Source organism: Podarcis bocagei, assembly GCF_964188305.1.
Source record: "Podarcis bocagei genome assembly, chromosome: 17".
Taxonomy (NCBI): Eukaryota; Metazoa; Chordata; class Lepidosauria; order Squamata; family Lacertidae; genus Podarcis; species Podarcis bocagei.
The window spans coordinates 7150187-7168697 of NC_138143.1; the positions used below are offsets into that span (position 1 = coordinate 7150187).

Below are 18511 nucleotides of genomic sequence, written 5' to 3' on the forward strand. Positions count from 1 at the left end.
TGCAGAGAATGGAGGATATCCTTGCATGAGTTGTCCCTCCCACTAGGCAGGACATACATAAATTAAAGCCTTTTTGCCCTCACATGGGAGGGTGAATGCTCCAGTTCTTTCCCACTTAGCTCCCAGTGCAAGTCAGGTGACAACAGTTTTCTGTCACCCTATAGACCTGAGGAGAGGCTGGCATAAGGCTAATTACTTGGCTTGGAAGTGGAAGTTCGACATCCAGCTACATAGAAGTAAAGGCTTTCTTAGAGGGTACCCAATTCTCTTTATTCTGCTGATTCCTCAGATGGGGAAGCCATAGGAACAATGTCCCCCCCCCACAGCAGCGGACCACCTCAGCTGGGGCCCTGATTCTGAGGAAACAATTGAATTGTTCTGGGAGGTTGCAGAGGCTACGGGTCAATCACCAGCCACCTTTGGAAATGTACAGTCAGATCTCTTTTGGAGAGAGGCTCTTGGTCTAACGCTACAGTTTACTGTGGGAGACCGAAGAGAAATGTCTGTTAATTATAATGCACTGCAATCTCTATGTATTGTAAAGTCCTTCCCTATGGTGTAATACTCAGAGAGTCTTTCTTGCTCTTACACGTAGAATTGCAGAGTTGGGAGGGATGCTTATGGTCCTCTAGTCCAGCCCCCTTGCCCTGCAGGAATATGCAGTAAGGGAACTGCCCCCTGAACACTCCTGCAGAGCTTGAAGCATTCTTTCTACAGCTTTGGCCTTTAAAAATACAGGCTATCTATATAAGCCGTGGTGGGGACGTCAACAAGGCATCACACAGTGCAAAGTGAAGCAGGCTCCGAGGGTCCGGCAGGTAATTCTAACAGACTTGAAAGTAGACACAGTAGTTCCGGTATCTTGCCCAAGCATCAAAAATCATGTGTCAGTGGATGAGCCCTAAATTTGCTACCAAGCTTTTACTGACCCACACTGGAACTCAGGTGGTATACCACAAGCTGTCCATTAGTGAGTCACATCACTATCTATCTAGCCCCCTATTGCTTAATCGGACTGCCCAGCAGTTCTCTCCATGTTCCAGCCCTCCTACCCAATATGCATTAGCTGGAGATGCCAGGGATCAAATCTTGCACCTTGCGCACCTTCATGTATTCCGTCACTGGACTATGCACCCCCGGCTGTTCCCGCAGTCAATCCTGATCTGGAACTAAACAACAACAAAATCAATGGTTCGATTCCCAAGAGAAAAGACACACCGTGCTCACTGACTCCGTTCCACTCTCAGCTAGTTCCATCTTTTTATTTGCTCAATAGCCTTTAACTGGTTGCCAAACAAAAAGATATAACAGCACATTTGTAGCTATGACACCAACTGGCGTTACCACAAGACAGAGAAGGTGGACCTGCCAGGCCCCTATGAGCCTGCACGGTGTGGCAGACCCTCCCCTAAAATGGAACACAGGGCCTTCCGACAGTTTCCTTACAATTCTGCAGGGCTTACAGGGAGGGGCTTCTGATGTGGTGAAAGAGCAAGAGCTAGTCAGGAAGCAGCTCATATAATTCATGAAGTGTGTAAAAGCACATCATCGCTGAATAGTTTGGTGTAAAAGAAAGAAAGGAGAGAGGGTGACAGGAGAAGTCTGCTTTAAAGAAATCTGCGCCAAAGGTTCAGGGGCTTCCTTTGTCTTCTTCACAAGTCTCCTTCTTAAATTCCTCATAGACAACATCTGGCTTGTCATCCTTCTCTGCACCCTCTGCTGTTCGGGCATTTGGCACCCACAGGCCAGAACTGATGCAACGCTGCATGTGGTATTTCGCTTCCTACAATGGGACACAAAACACATCCTGCTTAAGGGCCATATGCATGTTACACTTTACATGACCTAACAACTCTAAGGAATTCTTATTCATTAGGCTTCTAAGCAATGGAAACTACTGACAAAACCTAAAGCTTTGAAAAATGCTTGGAAAACATTGTTGTTCTTTTTTAATAGGAGTCAAAGGTTCACGATCTCTGAACTAGAGGAGTATTTGACCAATATGTGGCATATAACCAAAACTGCAATTCCCAGGAAGGCAACATAACACTGCAGTCTGCAGGCTGCCTGCACAACTCCATCAGCAGATGTGCTAACATTACAAACTAGGAGAGATCTCTTGGAAAATAGGTAAGCTCTTTAAAAACTTTTGCAATGAAAGTGAGTAAATACCAATTCCAAATCGAGCTAAGGGGAGCTCATCTATTACTAAGTTTGAATGTCTTTTATCCTAAAATGAAAGGTTAGAAAATAAAGCAAGACTGTGAACTTCAAGAATAGTCTTTAAGGTAAGTAGTTTAAACAAATCTGCAGCAGCAGCTGCTATAGCAAAGTATGCAAGAGGCATAAAGTCTCTTACCCTAAACTAGTGATGGCCAAACTTGGCCCTCCAACTGTTTTGGGACTACAACTCCCATCATCCCTAGATAACAGCACCAGTGGTCAAGGATGATGGGAATTTTAGTCCCAAAACAGACGGAGGGCCAAGTTTGGCCATCACTGCACTAAACCATAGGTATTTACAGGCAAAAGGGAAGCTTCTGTTGGGATGTATCCATTTCTTATAGAAATGGTGACAAAATTCCCTCAAGTGGCTCTATGCTTAAGGAAAATTTTGGTTAGAAGAAAGAAATTTGATTAGAAGGGGAGATTTCTCCCTGCAAGTCTGATTCCTAATGTAAAATACAGTGGTACCTCGGGTTAAGTACTTAATTCGTTCCGGAGGTCCGTTCTTAACCTGAAACTGTTCTTAACCTGAAGCACCACTTTAGCTAATGGGCCTCCCGCTGCTGCTGCACCGCCGCCGCACGATTTCTGATCTCATCCTGAAGCAAAGTTCTTAACCCGAGGTAATAATTCTGGGTTAGAACTGGGTTAGTTTGTAACCTGAAGCGTATGTAACCCGAGGTACCACTGTATACAGGTGCTTATTTCAGTAGCTTATCAGGTTTGGAGCCAGCATGCAATGCTGAAATTTAAGCAGGGTACCAAACACAGCTAATGGGTCCAATAAGCTGTGTAGTGGAAGGTCAATAATGCTTATGGTACCTGTGTAGATTAGGGTGCTTCAGCATGCAATTGTACACGCCAAATTTCCCAAAATGGGCTGCCACGAAAAATCACACAATTTATGGATTTGGAGGGCACAGAAGAAGTTTAATTATCGACTGTGGCAGATATGAGCACGTCTTCAAGCCTTGTGTCAGAGGGGAGAGTAGTGGCAAAGAGTGCTCATACATGTTTGAATGTATAAATTAACATCTCCTATATCTATCTGGACACATAGTCCCATAACTTGAAAGGAAGGAGTCTAATCCTAACTTTGAGAATACTCACAGCAGGTTCCATTTTGCTGATAGCATCCTGAAGCATCTGTACATCTTTCACATCAAAGCATTTCTGGAGCTCCTGGAAAGAAGAAATATGCATGTATATAGAGGGGAAGGGATGAAAGGGCTGCAGAAATCTTGAGTTGTAGAAACAGTAAAGGTAAAGGGACCCCAGACAGTTAAGTCCAGTCGCGGACGACTCTGGGGTTGCGGCGCTCATCTTGCTTTACAGGCTGAGGGAGCCGGTGTTTGTCTGCTCTGCAGACAGTTTTTCCAGGTCATGTGGCCAGCATGACTAAGCCACTTCTGGCACAACAAAACCCAACACCAGAGCAGTGCACGGAAATGCTGTTTACCTTCCTGCTGGAGCAGTACCTATTTATCTACTTGCACTTTGATGTGCTTTCAAACTGCTAGGTTGGCAGGAGCTGGGACCGAGCAACGGGAGCTCACCCCGTTGCGGGGATTCGAACTCCCGACCTTTTGATCGGCAAGCCCAAGGCTCAGCGGTTTAGACCACAGCACCACCCGCACCCCAGTGTATACAGTACAGACTATCTAAAGCTCAGAGGCAGAGCACATGCTGTGCAAGCAGAAAGGCCTGGATTCAATTACAAATAAATTGGCTATTAATAAAGTAAACTCTCTAGAGTCACAAAAGTGTAGCATTGGAAGGAAACCTGAGGGTCATCTAGTTCAACCCACTGCAGTGCAGGAACTCCAACAAGCTTCTAGGAGCCACAGGTGAGAGCAAAGTGAAGGATGGAGATCAAAGTTGGACAAACTACCTTAGAGGGAGCATGATGTGTCCCCTGCCAGGAGTACTCCTCTTCCCCTAACACCCCATACACCCCAAGGTGCAGATAGATAAGAACAGAAATGGCTAGAACCCTGGGGCTAAAATAACGTTAAAATTGAATATAAGCTAGGGGGGGCTATCCCTCCAGCCTGAGAGCCAGACCCATTGCCCCAAATGTTTTCTTCTGAGCTCACAAGACGCTATTGATTTAGGTGGCAGCAGCAGCAGAGAAAAAAATATACAGGTAGTCACAGCACCTCTGTTCAGCCAAGAACCTTGATAGGCATATAAATTGCCCCCTCCCCAGTCATCACACATCTCACAGGCTAAAAAAAGGTAATGAGGGAAGCCTCAGCTAATCTACACGGATCGGCTGAGGAGAGGCTGTGTGCTTGTGTGGGAAATGTTCTGCGGCCACGCTGTCTGCTTTCACACTCACCCCCCACTCCGAAGGATAGGCCAAGGGTGAATGGACAAAAGCAAGTTAGCCACCATGCGCACGTGCGTATACACACACACACACACACACACACACACACACACACACAGAGGGAAGCAAAAGGGTTAACCTCATACAATCAATTTGTTCAGTTAGAAGCATTAGTGACTCACGGGTGGGAGTGATTCATACACCTCTACAGGATCAAGGCCACCAGGCCCCAGTCGTTTCTGGCGCTCTTCTTCTTCATACTCTTTCATGGCTCTCTCAATGCGTGCCTTAGCCCGGCCCCGCACCCGCTCTTTGAAGGCTTCCAGTTCATCATTAAAACCCTCCATGTACTGCTGGTCAGCAGTCTGTACGAAATTGGAAAAAGGGGCAGGTAAGAAAGTGGAGGAGGTCACACATGAGAACACAGTACTGAGCAGATATCTTGCCCTTTAACAGGGGAGCAAATCAAACTTTACAAGATGTTACGCTGATCTTGTCCATAAAATGCCAGCCAAAACCTAAAAACATCATGCTATTTGATAAATACACTCAAGCCAGAACTCTGCTGAACTACCAGAAGAAATGAGTTTTTAGAAGCATTACCCCCTCTGCAGAGACTTCAAAGGGGCCCAGTATAATCAATGATCAGTTGACTGGTAGTCACAGAGAACCTCTTCCAAGCTGTGTAGGTACTGATCAGCTAACTGACACCAATCAGCTTTCAATTTTCATATATTAATCATCTGACGTCATTATGACATCATGTGACTGACAGGTGAATGGTTCAACTCACCTGTCAAAGTTGGTCCGGGGGTGGGGGAGAGCCAAGATAAGGTTTTCCTCTATTACCTGGGCAATAGTCTCACCTTGATTTTAGCAAAGAACTGCCTGAAACAAGCTCTAGGGTCAACCTTCAGGCTCTTGGCCAGCTCTAGGATGAACTGCATCACTATGGTCTGATGAGCCACTTGTTCCATCAGGGCATGTTTCTGAGACAGGCGAGAAAAGAACAGTTGCACTTTTAAAGACACACTCACACTCCCCTTGTCAATATGTCACCTGAGCCTGGCCCAGCATGCAAATGATTACATTAAGAACGTCATTCAAAACTCACTCCCAATCCTCCCTCTCTCCATCTCAGCTTCAGGCTCCCAAGGTTACAACCATAGGATACCAGATGACCCAGAACCATGTCCATCAAGCATACAGAATTCTGCCTTCTGGTCCCTTCATTTTCCCAGGATAGTACAGTGGTGCCTCGCAAGACGAAAAGAATCCGTTCTGAGCGGTTTTTTCATCTTGCGAAGCAAGCCCATTGACGGATTAGCGGATTAGCGCTATTAGCGGCTTATCGGATCAGCTGATAAGCGGCTTAGCGGCTTAGAAAAAGGGGGGAAAGGGGAAAAAACCCACAGGAACTCGCAAGACATTGTCGTCTTGCGAAGCAAGCCCATAGGAGATTCGTTTTGCGAAGCACCTCCAAAACGGAAAACTATTTCATCTAGCGAGTTTTCCATCTTGCGAGGCATTCGTCTTGCGGGGCACCACTGTATCTAGAATCAATGCTGTGGTTTTGTGTGGTTTTTTTGCAAATTCATGAGGCCATCTCTAAAATTGGAATTTTCTTCTGGGCATATAGCTGGCAGTGAGACAGCAGTGGCTGACTCAGCAAGACCCAGCCGCTACAGTACCAGACACAAAACAACACTTGAAATAATTCCACTGTCAGAGGAAATAAATCCTGCAGAGCAGGTTCAAGCAATCTGTTAAATGTGACAGAAGAACCACACTGGCTGCTTATGAGGTAGCCAGCCATCAAACTGCACAAAGTGACTGAAGCAGGTTCACGGAAAACTCTGCTATTAACTCCTAGTACCGAAGCAACTGCTAGATCTAAATACTTATTTGGAACCTTAATAATAAGACCTGAAATACAGGCAACCCCCTGCGAAAGAAGACGACGGGCTGGAGAAACAGGAATATTTTACGATGAAGATACACCAAAGGCGGGGTATGTTGACAACGGGGCTGAATGGGGGAGGGACCTTTTTTACTTTCCTTCTATGTGATTTACAAGAACCCCTCCTCATTAGAACCGTCGGTTGAACTGACCCAAGCAGGATGATTAAGGTCTGTGTGGAGATAAACTATAACCAAAAGTATGCTTTATGGAGACCGAGAAGCAATAAGAGCTTTTGGGAATGGCGCAGCAATTAATTCGGAGTCGCCATCTTGCCAAAGGATTTATAGCCGGGAGGAAGAACGGATTAGTTTTCAGACTGCATTCCTAGTGAATCTCCTCAGAGGTTTTGAGAAAGGAGGCAGATTGGTGAAGATTAATGACGCTAAGACTGTTTTGATGTATGGAAGTGATGTTATATGGAAAACGTCTGGATATGGCTACTGGATAAAAAAAATTAATATCCACGCAGGATTACAAACTGTTCTAACCAGCTTGCGGAGACTATCAGAGGTCACAAAGAGAAATGAAAAATATATGAAAATAACAACAAGAGATGTGGAAAAACAATAAGAAAGGACTGGATAGTACTGTGAACATCATAAGGTTAGATTTGTGGACATTAAAACAGCAGTAAGAAGCAAGAAGTTGATTGGATCCCTTCGGAACTTGAAATATGGGTACCCCCAACAAAAATTTAAAATTCGGCTGTGTAATTTGGAATTTATGTAATTTGGTTTGATTTGATGTGATTGGTCGGTTAATAAAAAAATATTCTTAAAAAAAAAAGAAATACAGGCAACCCCCATTTACGAACGTTCAATATGTGCAACTGCGCAAACGCACATCATGCCGAACCTGGAAGTGACCCTAAAACATCATAAAAAGGGGCATAACAGGGTGCTTGAAGGCTTTTTCAATGGTGTTTCAAATACATGTGATTTCACTTAAATGTGTGGTGCCTTTGAACATAACCCCCGTGTAAATGGGGATTGCATGTAAATACAGGCAGGAGGCCCTTAAGGGCTTGCCTTGAAGTCACCAAAGTTTCTCAAACACACTGTCCTCATTTGTTTTGAGTCATACACTGACAGTCCTCGGTCTTTTCCACTGCAGCTTCTGGAAAAGCTACATCAGCTTTACTCACCTCTTCTACTTCCAGATCGATACACCAAATGACTAAATAATTGGCTGTCTCTTCACACACAAGATACGGGTTATCAGACAGATATTTCTGGCTGTCATCCCAGCGCCGCAGCATTCCTTTTGGAACAAGAAAATAGGAGCATAAAAATCAGATGGGGGGGGGGGTAATTTCCTAACCAGGCTTTTGGACTTTTAACACACAGATGACAGCACTGTAAAAAACTGCTAGCACTTTACAGTCCTATAACAAGAAACACATAAGCAGCAACTGGGGAAGCCAGAATAGTGATGAAGTTTGACTTGGGAACATGCATAATATTAAAGAAGTTAAGTCCTTATGGTAACAAGATTATTAAAACAAAGGAAAAATTGCAATTGGTCAATTAGTACAAGGGCGAAGGATACTGGTTTCTAAAAGCTACTTTATATAACCTGAATCAATGTTCATGTAAGATGCATTGATGTTCATGTAAGTTAATGCTATTTATTTTTAAATGATCAAGCAGAGCTGCTTTTATTTTCTTAAACACAGTAGAAGAAACTTATTCCACACTAGTGCTAAAAAGGCTTGCCTTTTTGTGAACACAGTCCTCAATGCAAAATGTGATTGCTGGTCCTTGTTGCAATGGCAGGGTTCAGAAGCAGCAATAAACCAGTCTAGAACTACAGTAGCAAGGCTGCCAAGTATTGGGATCAAACGCTCCTCTCCTCTCACTTTATCAACTATAGCCACAAGGAGACTGGAAGCTTTTGCTTCTGGGTCCGTCCGTCCCCAACTACAGTTTCATACTGTATGGGGACCAGGAATTGCTCACTTTGGTGTCTTCCTAAAGCATGGTTAAGACCTAAGAGACTCTGTCTTGTTTTGCACAGAAAAAGCAATTTGGTCATTGAAAAACAAAGCATATCTTCCAATATCCCAACGCTGGTCTGGAGATTAGGGTTACGGTTGGAGTCGGGGTTAGGGTTAGGTTAAGGAAGCAACTCATGGAGTATTACATCTGCACATCCTCATTTTTCTAGATGCATTTCTCCAATGTATTATTTACAGAGTAGGCGCTGGAAATTGGCAGTCTCCAATCCAACCAATGCTGCCAGCTGGACCAGGCAAGCTCCAGTTACCTTTAGCTGCAGCCTGACAGGATCAGACACATGGTTATGTTGATTACCATACCATTCCCTCTCCCAGAATAGGACCTAACCCAATTTTGTAAACAGGAAAAACAGATACCCATGTTCTCCTGATATAAGTAAACCAAAAGGGATTGCAGTAGAACATGAGTCAAGGTTGGGTACAGAACATATCATCCTGTTATTCAGCTCTGGGTGACCAGACAGATTTCTACACAGTCTCCTAACTACAGTGAGAGCTATCTGACTTTGCTGAAGGGGGTCAAGAGCACCCTGCTTCCCTGCACGTAGGGAAAACAGAGAGACCATACTAAGTACAACTACTCATTGGTTTCTGGTACTCATGACTGCAGAGTCCCTCTCTTCTGATCTTCTTTGAAAGAAATTTAAGCTAGAATTACAAGCCAGCCACACCAAGTCTATCTAACTGCAAATGAATATCAATCAATACTTTATTGTGGACCAAAGACCCATAAAACATAAACCATAAAATAATTTCAAAACTAGATACAGTTAAAATGACCAGACAGACAGATGGTAGAATCATAGAATCATAGAGTTGGAATAGACCACAAGGGCCATCGAGTCCAACCCCCTGCCAAGCAGGAAACACCATCAGAGCACTCCTGACATATGGTTGTCAAGCCCCTGCTTAAAGACCTCCAAAGTAGGAGACTCCACCACACTCCTTGGCAGCAAATTCCACTGTCAAACAGCTCTTACTGTCAGGAAGTTCTTCCTAATGTTTAGGTGGAATCTTCTTTCTTGTAGTTTGGATCCATTGCTCCGTGTCCGCTTCTCTGGAGCAGCAGAAAACAACCTTTCTCCCTCCTCTATATGACATCCTTTTATATATTTGAACTTGGTAGAACCAAGGCAGCCAGCAAATGAATATCAGTCCACAAAAGTTGTATCTGCAATTTGCCACACTGATCTCAAGTGCTCTTAGCCACAGAAAAAGAAGATGTTTAACCCAAAGTACTCTCAGATCAGTGCAGATTTTCCCTTACCAAAGTGTTTAATTTGCTTCTCATACTTCTCCACGTATGTTTTGTGCTTTTTCTCTTTCTGTTCTTCTGACTCCTCGTCCTGCTCCGCCTTGACATTGAAGACACTCTGCAACAGCAAAGGAAGCATGGTTAGAATCACTATTGCTACCACAATGCAGTCAAGGTTGGCCAAACCAACAAAGGGTGGCCAGGATAGTCCTAGGCTGAATACAGTAAGAAAAGGAAAATACCAGCAAAAGAATGAAGAGATGAAGCAGCTTCAAAAGGATCAAGTGCAACTGAACAGATAAAACAATCCAGAAAACCCAGGATGAACAACCTGCAGCTCTACAGAGGTTGTTGCACTACAACTCAGATCATCTCTGACTATGTGGTCGGTGGGGAAGGGGGAGTTGGAGTGTAACATGATCTGGAAGGTGACAGGTTTCCCATCACTGCTGTAAAATATTTGGCAGCCTTGGAATTAATTTAGTCATCTTTTTTTCTTTTTTAAACATTTTATTGAAGGAAATCATCAATACAATAAAAATCAAATAAATTAAAAAGCAGCACAGTATATTCAAGTGAGACTTAATTTTAAGTTGGTAAAGTACTTAAGACCATTAGGAAAGATGAATTTCACATTTTATTGTGATGAGTCCTATGTGTTTATTTTTTGTATATAAGATAATTTTTCAGGGTCCTCCAAGTCTTTGGCAACACATAATTTATGAATTCTTTTTTCAGCTAATGCAAAACTCCACATATTTTTATACCAAAACAAACACCACAAATCCAGCAAGGTTTTCCATTTCTGGGCAACTGAGGTTCTAGGCAAGTCTGACTCTATGTCAAGAGTTCCTGAGAGCTGAAACTATTCAAATGATCATCCCACAGATCTAGTAAACAAAACTGTGCTGAAGTTGGAATGGAATGTCGGAGTATTTTGGTCTTGGCAAACTTAACTAAAACTAATTCCATTGCCCTTGAAGATGAGTCACTCAACTCATAATACTCTGAGCCTTAACAAATGGGTTTAAGGGAGTCTTTCTGAGGCTTTCATTTCTTCATCCCACAATATTTCTAAGGCTTGATTCCCATTCTTGCTTCCCTCAGTTCAGTACTCAGGAATAAAACCAGTGTTTGGTATGCTATCCTAAAACCTAATTGTTAGCAACTGCATTTGTTATTTTACAGATATAATTACTGTAAAAACTGCTTTGATTTTTTAAAATTAAATTGTGGCATACAAGTATTTTTAAAAATTTGTAGAGTTCACTTTCCATCGACAAGAGAGACAAACAACAATCTTTGCTAAAAATTCTGATCCCTCCAGAAGCCTTATTATCAAGCCCCCAAAAGTTATTTGCCTGCAAAATGTTTTACTTACTTATTTATCACTGATAAGAGTAAATGAGTATAAGTAAAAAGGAGACAACATACACAACAAGCCATAAATAAATGTAGCATATCACTCTCAGTAATTAGAAAACAGACACTAATGCACAGCAAACACCCAAGTGAAAAAGCAATTATTGAGCGGGCGCTTAAATCTCTTAATAGTCAGTGCCAGGCACAACTCAGAAGGCGTTTCATAACTGGAATGCTAACACTGAGAAGACCCTCCACTGAGTTGCTGCCTGGAATATTTTAGGTGGCTGTAGCACTACCAAAAGGTCCTCTGCCACAGGTCTTAACAATGCAAGGGCAGGTGGACATGGGAGAAAGCACTCCTTCAAGTAACTGGATCCCAATTTATATAGGCCAGGGTACTGAACAAGATTTTTAATTTTCTTTCATAAGGCTTTTCTGATATATGTAAAAAGTCATCCAAGGCCCAGATATGTGAAATTCACATAATTTAGTTTAAGGCCATACACTGAGTGTTCCCAATAGCAAATGAGTACATATCAATCAAAGCTGCATAGCAACTAGACCCACCTTACTGAAGCCATCTCTGCTGAGTGTGTCCACATTCCATGGCATGTTCTTTTCCTTCTTCCTGAGATCGTCTGCCTTCTCTTCCCAACTCTTCTCTTCTTTCTTGAGTTGCTGTGCCTCAGCCTGCAGCCTTTGCAGCTCACTTTTGGTGCTATCTACGTTGGCCAATTCAAGCTCTTTTATCTTCTTCTGACACTCAGCTAGTTTCCGCTTGCAATCCCGACACCCTTTGTCCACCTCTTCTTTCTCCTTGTGGAACTGTTCCATTCTCTCGACTCGGGCCTGAAAAATGGGTTGTATTCAGTCAATATAGTCCAAGTGACTGCAGCCTCTTTATTACTTCAAGCTAATACTGGGACACTTCCAACCCAGAATGAGGTACACCAAGTTGCCTGTATGAAATATAGCCATCTGGCACCTTCTATCGCAAAAAGGTTAGTTCATTTCTAGTTTAGACTAGTGCTGTCAGCTGAGACCAGGACCTTACACACACACACAACCTCCAGTTGACAGAGAAATGTGGGACAAAGTCCCCTGCCACCAGCTGGTGGACATCTGATGTATTCATCTTTTTAAAAATAAATAAAATCCTAGCTGTTTTCTCCTCCCAACCAGGCAATATTAAGCTCCTGGCAGAAGCTCAAGTTGAAGAACAAGAGCTAAAGGGCTCTTAACCTTTGACTCATAGCCTGTAGCCTGCAGCCCAAGGAACAACTTTCCACTTCCACCACATGGAGACTAACTAGTAAGCATGTGCAAGGGCACATGGAAGGCATCAGGGAAGATTGCTACTGAAGGCCCCCATGGGTTAGCCTGAAGTCAGCATAAAGCAAAGATATAATCTTTCTTATTCTAAGCTTTTAGGGGTCTGTACTTGGCTAGAGAGCCTGGTGTAGGGTACTGGACTGTTTCTTTTTATGGCAACTATTAACATTGTAAGTATTTGTAATTTTATTTTAATTTATTTTAGTTTTTTAAAAAAGTTATTTAGCAGTTATTACACAGATTGGATGGTTAGAACAGAGTGGTGGTGAGAGTAGCCTTAACTCTTCTGGCTGCGTTAAGCTTTTTAAAGAGGAGAATTCAACATTGCATTAAGTTGATTGTTCCATCAGAGCAAGCTCTTCAGCCTACCAGACAGAACAAGCCCCCTCTCCTTGTTCAAGGAGTCTGCCTGACACCTACACCCAGCAAATTTAAGGTCTTAGGAGAGGGGGGGGTGTGAAAGCTGTGTTGCACAAGCAGAAGACCTTGCGCAAGGCTTCCACTGATGGGTCTTGTTAGGTGGATCCCACCCTTAATATTTATCAATGTCAGTTCAGGCTTCTAGCTTCAAAAAATGAGGGATATAAAAAGCTTGATGAGAGCATATTTTCATCCTTGTGACAAGGCTTTCTTTTGGCCCTCCTATGTTGGAATTTTACAATTTTATATATTTATATTTTTTGCTTGCCGATTTGTTGGGATTTTATTGTACTAATAAAAAACTCACACACACAAACCTTTACATGTGCAGAAAGGGAGTGCATGTATACCGCACAAAGACAGCAGCCAAGCAAAGAAGAAGAAGCTGCTCCGCACATGAATACCTCCTACCTAGAAACATCTTTCGGCTCCTGCATACACAGCAGCGTGGGTGGGTGGAGTAGCTGCTGCGGTGGTCGCTGAGAGTTTTGGAACCCAGGAAACAAGGCTGGCATTGCTTTCTGGGCAAAGCTTTCCTGGCAGAAATCTGGTATCGCAAGTCAAAATATTCAGCAACCAGTAGGAGAATACTTCAAAAGCAACTACAAGACTTCAAAAGGGAGTATATCCAAAATGAGATTGCTGAACTAGAATTTATCAGCAAAGCCGAATAGCTCAATTCAGATTCCTGGCTTGTCTTTCACTCCATAGAAAATAGCAGTCTCACTTCAGGAGTTCAGACTAACAGAACAATAATATTACAATGTCTTTACTCCACATATTGAGAATGGATCACTCATTCATATCTTGCATAAATTTGGACTCCGTATAATAGAATTACAGACTTACTGCTGCTACCTTTTGCAGTGTACTCATGTGTGTTTATCTCTATATCTGTCAACTGAGGACACTTCGCACAACATATAATGGGCTTAATGGAAACATATGCCACAAATAAATCTGCTAGTTTTAAGCTTCAAAGGCAAAAAGCTCTGCCAACATTTTATACACACTTTCTAGTTTCTAAACACAGCAAGTTAAAATAGCAAGAATCAAGCAGAGTTTTCAAGGCAACGTTGTGTTATTTGACAAATTCCTCTAGCCTCTGCAAGGGAATGGGGACCAGTAGTCCTAACAGGGAGCTCAGGCAGGATAAAGCCGTTACAAATGTAAGAAGCGTTACAACTAAAATGGGCAAATAAAATGTAAGCATAGGAGCAGCAAAGCCAATTCTTCCTTCAAAAGGGATAGCCATCACATACTGTATATGCAATTTCAAGATCATTACTCTTTTTGGCAACCTCTCCTTGATTTGTCATTCCATCAAGCTCATGCTTGCAAGCTTTAGACAGAGGCTCCTGTGTGCAGCAAAATATATGCCTAGTAGGATTAATCCCCCAGCCTATATGGAAGGAGGTCAGAAGAGATGATCATCTCCTCTGATCTCACACACTGTGAAGTGTAAGCTGGGATCTAGACATTTTTGGCATTATGCTGCCTTTACACTCATGCCATTTTAACTTGCTGTTCCTTGGAAACTGACAAGACACACATTAAACTTATTACACGCAGGGCTGTGTGTCTTCTGAACCTACATAAGGTGAGGCTAGAAACTGGAAAAAGTTTGAGCTGCTGAGAAAACCAAGCATAATTTTTTGCATTTATCAGTTTTATTCCTGTGCATCATACGCATTCATTCCCACATGGTAAACACTAATCTTATTAAACATTTGGGCAGTTGCAAACTAAGGTTTTTCAATTCATTATTTGGCTGCAAACCAATCTTGTTCATAAAGCAAAATTGCAAAACAAATTGTGGCTGGTTTTTGTGTTAAATACACCCTATATACAGAAATGAGCAAAGCAGTGATATTTTAGGGAGCAGGCTAGCAGGCAGGGCCCATTACTTACACCATAGGAGCCTACACAACACAAAACGCTCTTGCTGTATCTGTTTTATATTATTTGTTTTTTATCTTATATTTTGGAAATGTACATCCAGTTTTTCCCCCTTTAAATTTTTGGGTGGCCCCAAAGAAAGCGGGACCCTCAGCTATAGCTTGTTTAGCTTATAGGGGAGAGACTCCATCCGGCAAGGCCTCCTTCCACCTGCCTTGCTCCACCCTCTGCTTCTCAATGTGTATTGTATTGTTTTATGTACTGTGGCTTGCCGTTGTTTTATTGATTATGGTTTAGATATTACTGTAACCGTTGAGTGGATTTCTGTTTAACTTTTATATGTTGCTATTATTATTTTATACTGTTCTAATGATTGTTGAATGTTACTTTTTTGATGGAGGTTGCCTATTTTAAAGATGTTTTACTATCACATTTTTGTATTGCGTTAGATTGTTACAAGATGTACATTTTTTGTTTCTTCAGCTTGTAAACCGCCTTGAGTATTGTAAGATAGAAAGGGGGTATACAAATTAAAAATGATGAATGATGATACAGTGGTACCTTGGGTTAAGAACTTAATTTGTTCTGGAGGTCCGTTCTTAACCTGAAACTGTTCCTGAGGTACCACTTTAGCTAATGGGGACTCCTGCCGCCGCCACATGATTTCTGTTCTCATCCTGAAGCAAAGTTCTTAACCCGAGGTACTATTTCTGGGTTAGCGGAGTCTGTAACCTGAAGCGTCTGTAACCTGAAGCATCTATAACCCGAGGTACCACTGTATGTCCACCTGTCCTTTGTCACCAACAAATTGTGGCTGGTTTTTGTGAATATATGCTATATGGTAATCGATGGACGTAATAGATATCTAAATCCATGTGCACATGCAGAATGTAGGCATCCTATATACATAAAGGAGCAAACCAGTGATATTTTAGGGAGCAGGCGGGGCCCATTACTTACATCACAGGAGCCTTCACAACACAAAACACTGTTGCTGTATCTAGGCTTTATTTTATTTGTTTTTTATCTTATATTTTGGAAATGTACATCCAGGGTTTTTTCCCTTTAATTTTTTTTGGGGGGCCCCAAGAGAGCGGGGCCGTCAGCTATAGCTTGTTTAGCTTATACGTAAATCCGGCACTGCTCGGGGTAGAAGCGAAGGGAGGAGCATAACGGGAAAGTGGCGCGTCCCGTTCAGCCGCGCGCGCTCAAGAAGGTCCAGGCCTCAGAGGGGTCACGAAAGGAAGGCTCGCCGGAGAAAGGGGTCGGGGTGGCGGCGGGCGTGTTTCGACAGCTCGCAAAGGCTGCGGCGGAGAGGGCAGGGCGGGGGGAGCCTGAAGGAGACAGAGGAGGGGGAGCAGGCCGGCCTTTCCGAAAGCGGAGGGAAGACACTCCGCCGGCGCAGGAGCCTGACGGGAAGGGAAGCTGCTGCACCTGAGGAGCTTCTGCAGGCGGGGCGGGGCGGGCTCCCTCTCCCCCTCACCTGGTGCCGCCATCGGAAGAGGCTGGGCGTGTCGATGTTGGGGTGAGTCTCGTCCTCATCGTCGGACACCTCGATGTGGTCCCAGACGCTGTAGTCCACCATGGCCGCCCTCCTGCCGGCGTTGCTGCCTCCGCTGCTGCTGCTGCTGCCTCCTCCGCCTTCGGGAACTTCCGCTTCCGCTTCGACGCCACTTCCGGAACCTCGCGCCGCGCCGTTACTTTCTCCTACCCAATGGGGGCGCGTGCGCCGACCGCTTTCTCGCCTCCGCGGCGCCGCCGGGAAGCTAGAGAGATACGAAGCAAAGATGAGAGGTGCCCCACTAAGCCGGCACTCGCGCGTCCCCAGGCCTGTTTTCGAAAATGCCCAGGTGACACCTCTTTCCCCGGGAAGTGCCTCTTCGGCAGCCTGGGCTGTGGCCGAAGGGCTCCTCGGGCGGCCTGGCGGCTGCACATGGACATAGCCCATTTCGTAGCTGTCAAGCGTCCCTTATTTGGAGGGACAGTCCCTTATTCTAGCGCCATGTCCCGCTGCTGTTCCTTATTGATGGATGTCCCTATAAAATAAATACTGTAAGTAAATAATAGGTGCTTTATAAATTGCCTATACTGAACAAACAGAACGAGGGGGAGAGATGTGTAACCCACAGCAAAAGTCACAGCGCCTGCAACATTTCCGTGCAAATTGTGTTCGTCATAAGTGATGGTACAATGTCAATTAACGCACTACTGCAAAATTAAGTGAGTCCCAGAACCGACTCCATTTTAGCAATTCAACCTGCTGGCTGGCAGTCAAGATGCCTTCCTTTGAGCGCTATGAATTTCTAAGCGAGCCGTTCTCATCTTTCCGTTCCTCTCTGTCGTGCACAAACACACACACAAGGTGACCTGGATTGCTGCGGCTTCAAAAGTTGTTAATTCACACAAACGTGTCAGTGGTGGTGGTGGGGAAGAGAACAAAGGCGCATTCTCTCTCCTGCTGGCCATAGCTGTCAAGCGTCCCTTATTTGGAGGGACAGTCCCTTATTCCAACGCCTTATTGATGGATGTCCCGTCAGTGATGTCCCTTAAATTTCAAAGGAAGCAGCTCCTCTCCCTCCCTCCCTGTCGGCCAGGGAGGAGGGAGGCTCCAACTGTGTTGCTTGGCTGTGTTGCTCACCCAATAAGGAGTCTAAGAACGCCAGGGGGGGTGTGGATCTTGCATGCCTTGTGTCAATCAAATCGGCTGTGTTGCCTGGGGACTTGCCTTTGCTCAGCGCTTCCCAGCGGAGAGCAAGACAGTGGTTTTCCTTGAGGCTTTGTTTGGCTGCTGGCTGGGCTTTCTGCCTTTGGCTCAGAGGGGCTCAGAAGTTGAACATACCTGTGCTGAGTGCTCGGATCGGAATCGGATGGATACTTCATCGACGACCCACTCACCCTTGCTGGCGAAAAGGTCTGTCTGCAGCGGGGGCACATGGTGGAGGAAAAGGAAAGGAGATCTCGTGGGAGGGGGGCTTTTGAATTTGTTTTGGAGGTTCCTTCGATTGACTTATGGGAGAAAAGAAAGGAGCTGGTTGACTAAAATGGTGGGTGACTGGCAATCTCGTGGCGAGGGGGGAGGCTGTGTGTGTGTGGCTAGTTAATGCAAGCTGAGGGGTTTTTTGAATGCTGGGCGCCATTTTGTTGCACGTGCTGCTGCAAACTTTGCAGTTCAAAGCCAGGCCCGGGAGCCATCTTAAGTTGAGGCTGCAAAGGCCTTGTGGTGCATGTGATTCAGATTCTAGCCAGTTGAACCTCTGGTTACAAAGTTGGTTGGACAGTGCTCTTGAAGCTACCAGCATGAGTTTGACCAGACTGAAGGAGGACAGGAAGACTGGAGTGCCTGGAACAGGTGAGGCTGCAGGTCCCTTATTTTGGCTGCTGGTCCCTTATTTTCAAATCTGTAAATTGACAGCTATGCTACTGGCTCCCCTCGAAAGGGTGGGCCATCCTTCCTAAAGGCCTCATTTGTTCGCTCATTTGTTATTTTTGGCCTATCTCTGCTCCTTTAAGATAAAAGGGCTGGCAAATCCCAAGCTATCAAATGAGTACCTGGCAAGGAAGGCTCTGTAACTGCAGCTTCAGGGCTGCGTAAGACACAGAGTGCACTTAAAACACACAGACTCCCCTGAATAATCCCAGGAACTGCAATTCACGTTCCCGCGTGACACACAGGCGGAACCCCCGTGCCGCCTGCTCTCTCCT

The 18511-nt window shown here is 44.3% G+C and overlaps 1 protein-coding gene across 1 annotated transcript; it reads right to left on the minus strand.

The window, feature by feature from the left end:
• Positions 1 to 1231: 1231 nt before the first annotated feature.
• On the minus strand, positions 1232 to 16475 carry CDC37 (cell division cycle 37, HSP90 cochaperone). The gene is made up of 8 exons (XM_081175759.1): positions 16293 to 16475; positions 11726 to 12007; positions 9806 to 9911; positions 7666 to 7781; positions 5425 to 5547; positions 4741 to 4923; positions 3337 to 3408; positions 1232 to 1783 (listed from the first exon to the last, which is right to left on the minus strand). The coding sequence occupies exons 1-8, from the start codon at positions 16392 to 16394 to the stop codon at positions 1631 to 1633; spliced, it is 1137 nt and encodes a 378-aa protein (XP_081031885.1). The 5' UTR covers positions 16395 to 16475; the 3' UTR covers positions 1232 to 1630.
• Positions 16476 to 18511: the final 2036 nt, after the last annotated feature.

Excerpts from the sequence above, each read along its gene's own strand:
- CDC37 (XM_081175759.1), bottom strand. The coding sequence starts at position 16,394 with ATGGTGGACTACAGCGTCTGGGACCACATCGAGGTGTCCGACGATGAG. Across the intron at positions 9,912-11,725 it reads GCAGAGATGGCTTCAGTAAG|AGTGTCTTCAATGTCAAGGC; the intron begins GTGGGTCTAGTT and ends TTGCTGTTGCAG. Across the intron at positions 1,784-3,336 it reads TCAGCAAAATGGAACCTGCT|GAAGCGAAATACCACATGCA; the intron begins GTGAGTATTCTC and ends GTCCCATTGTAG.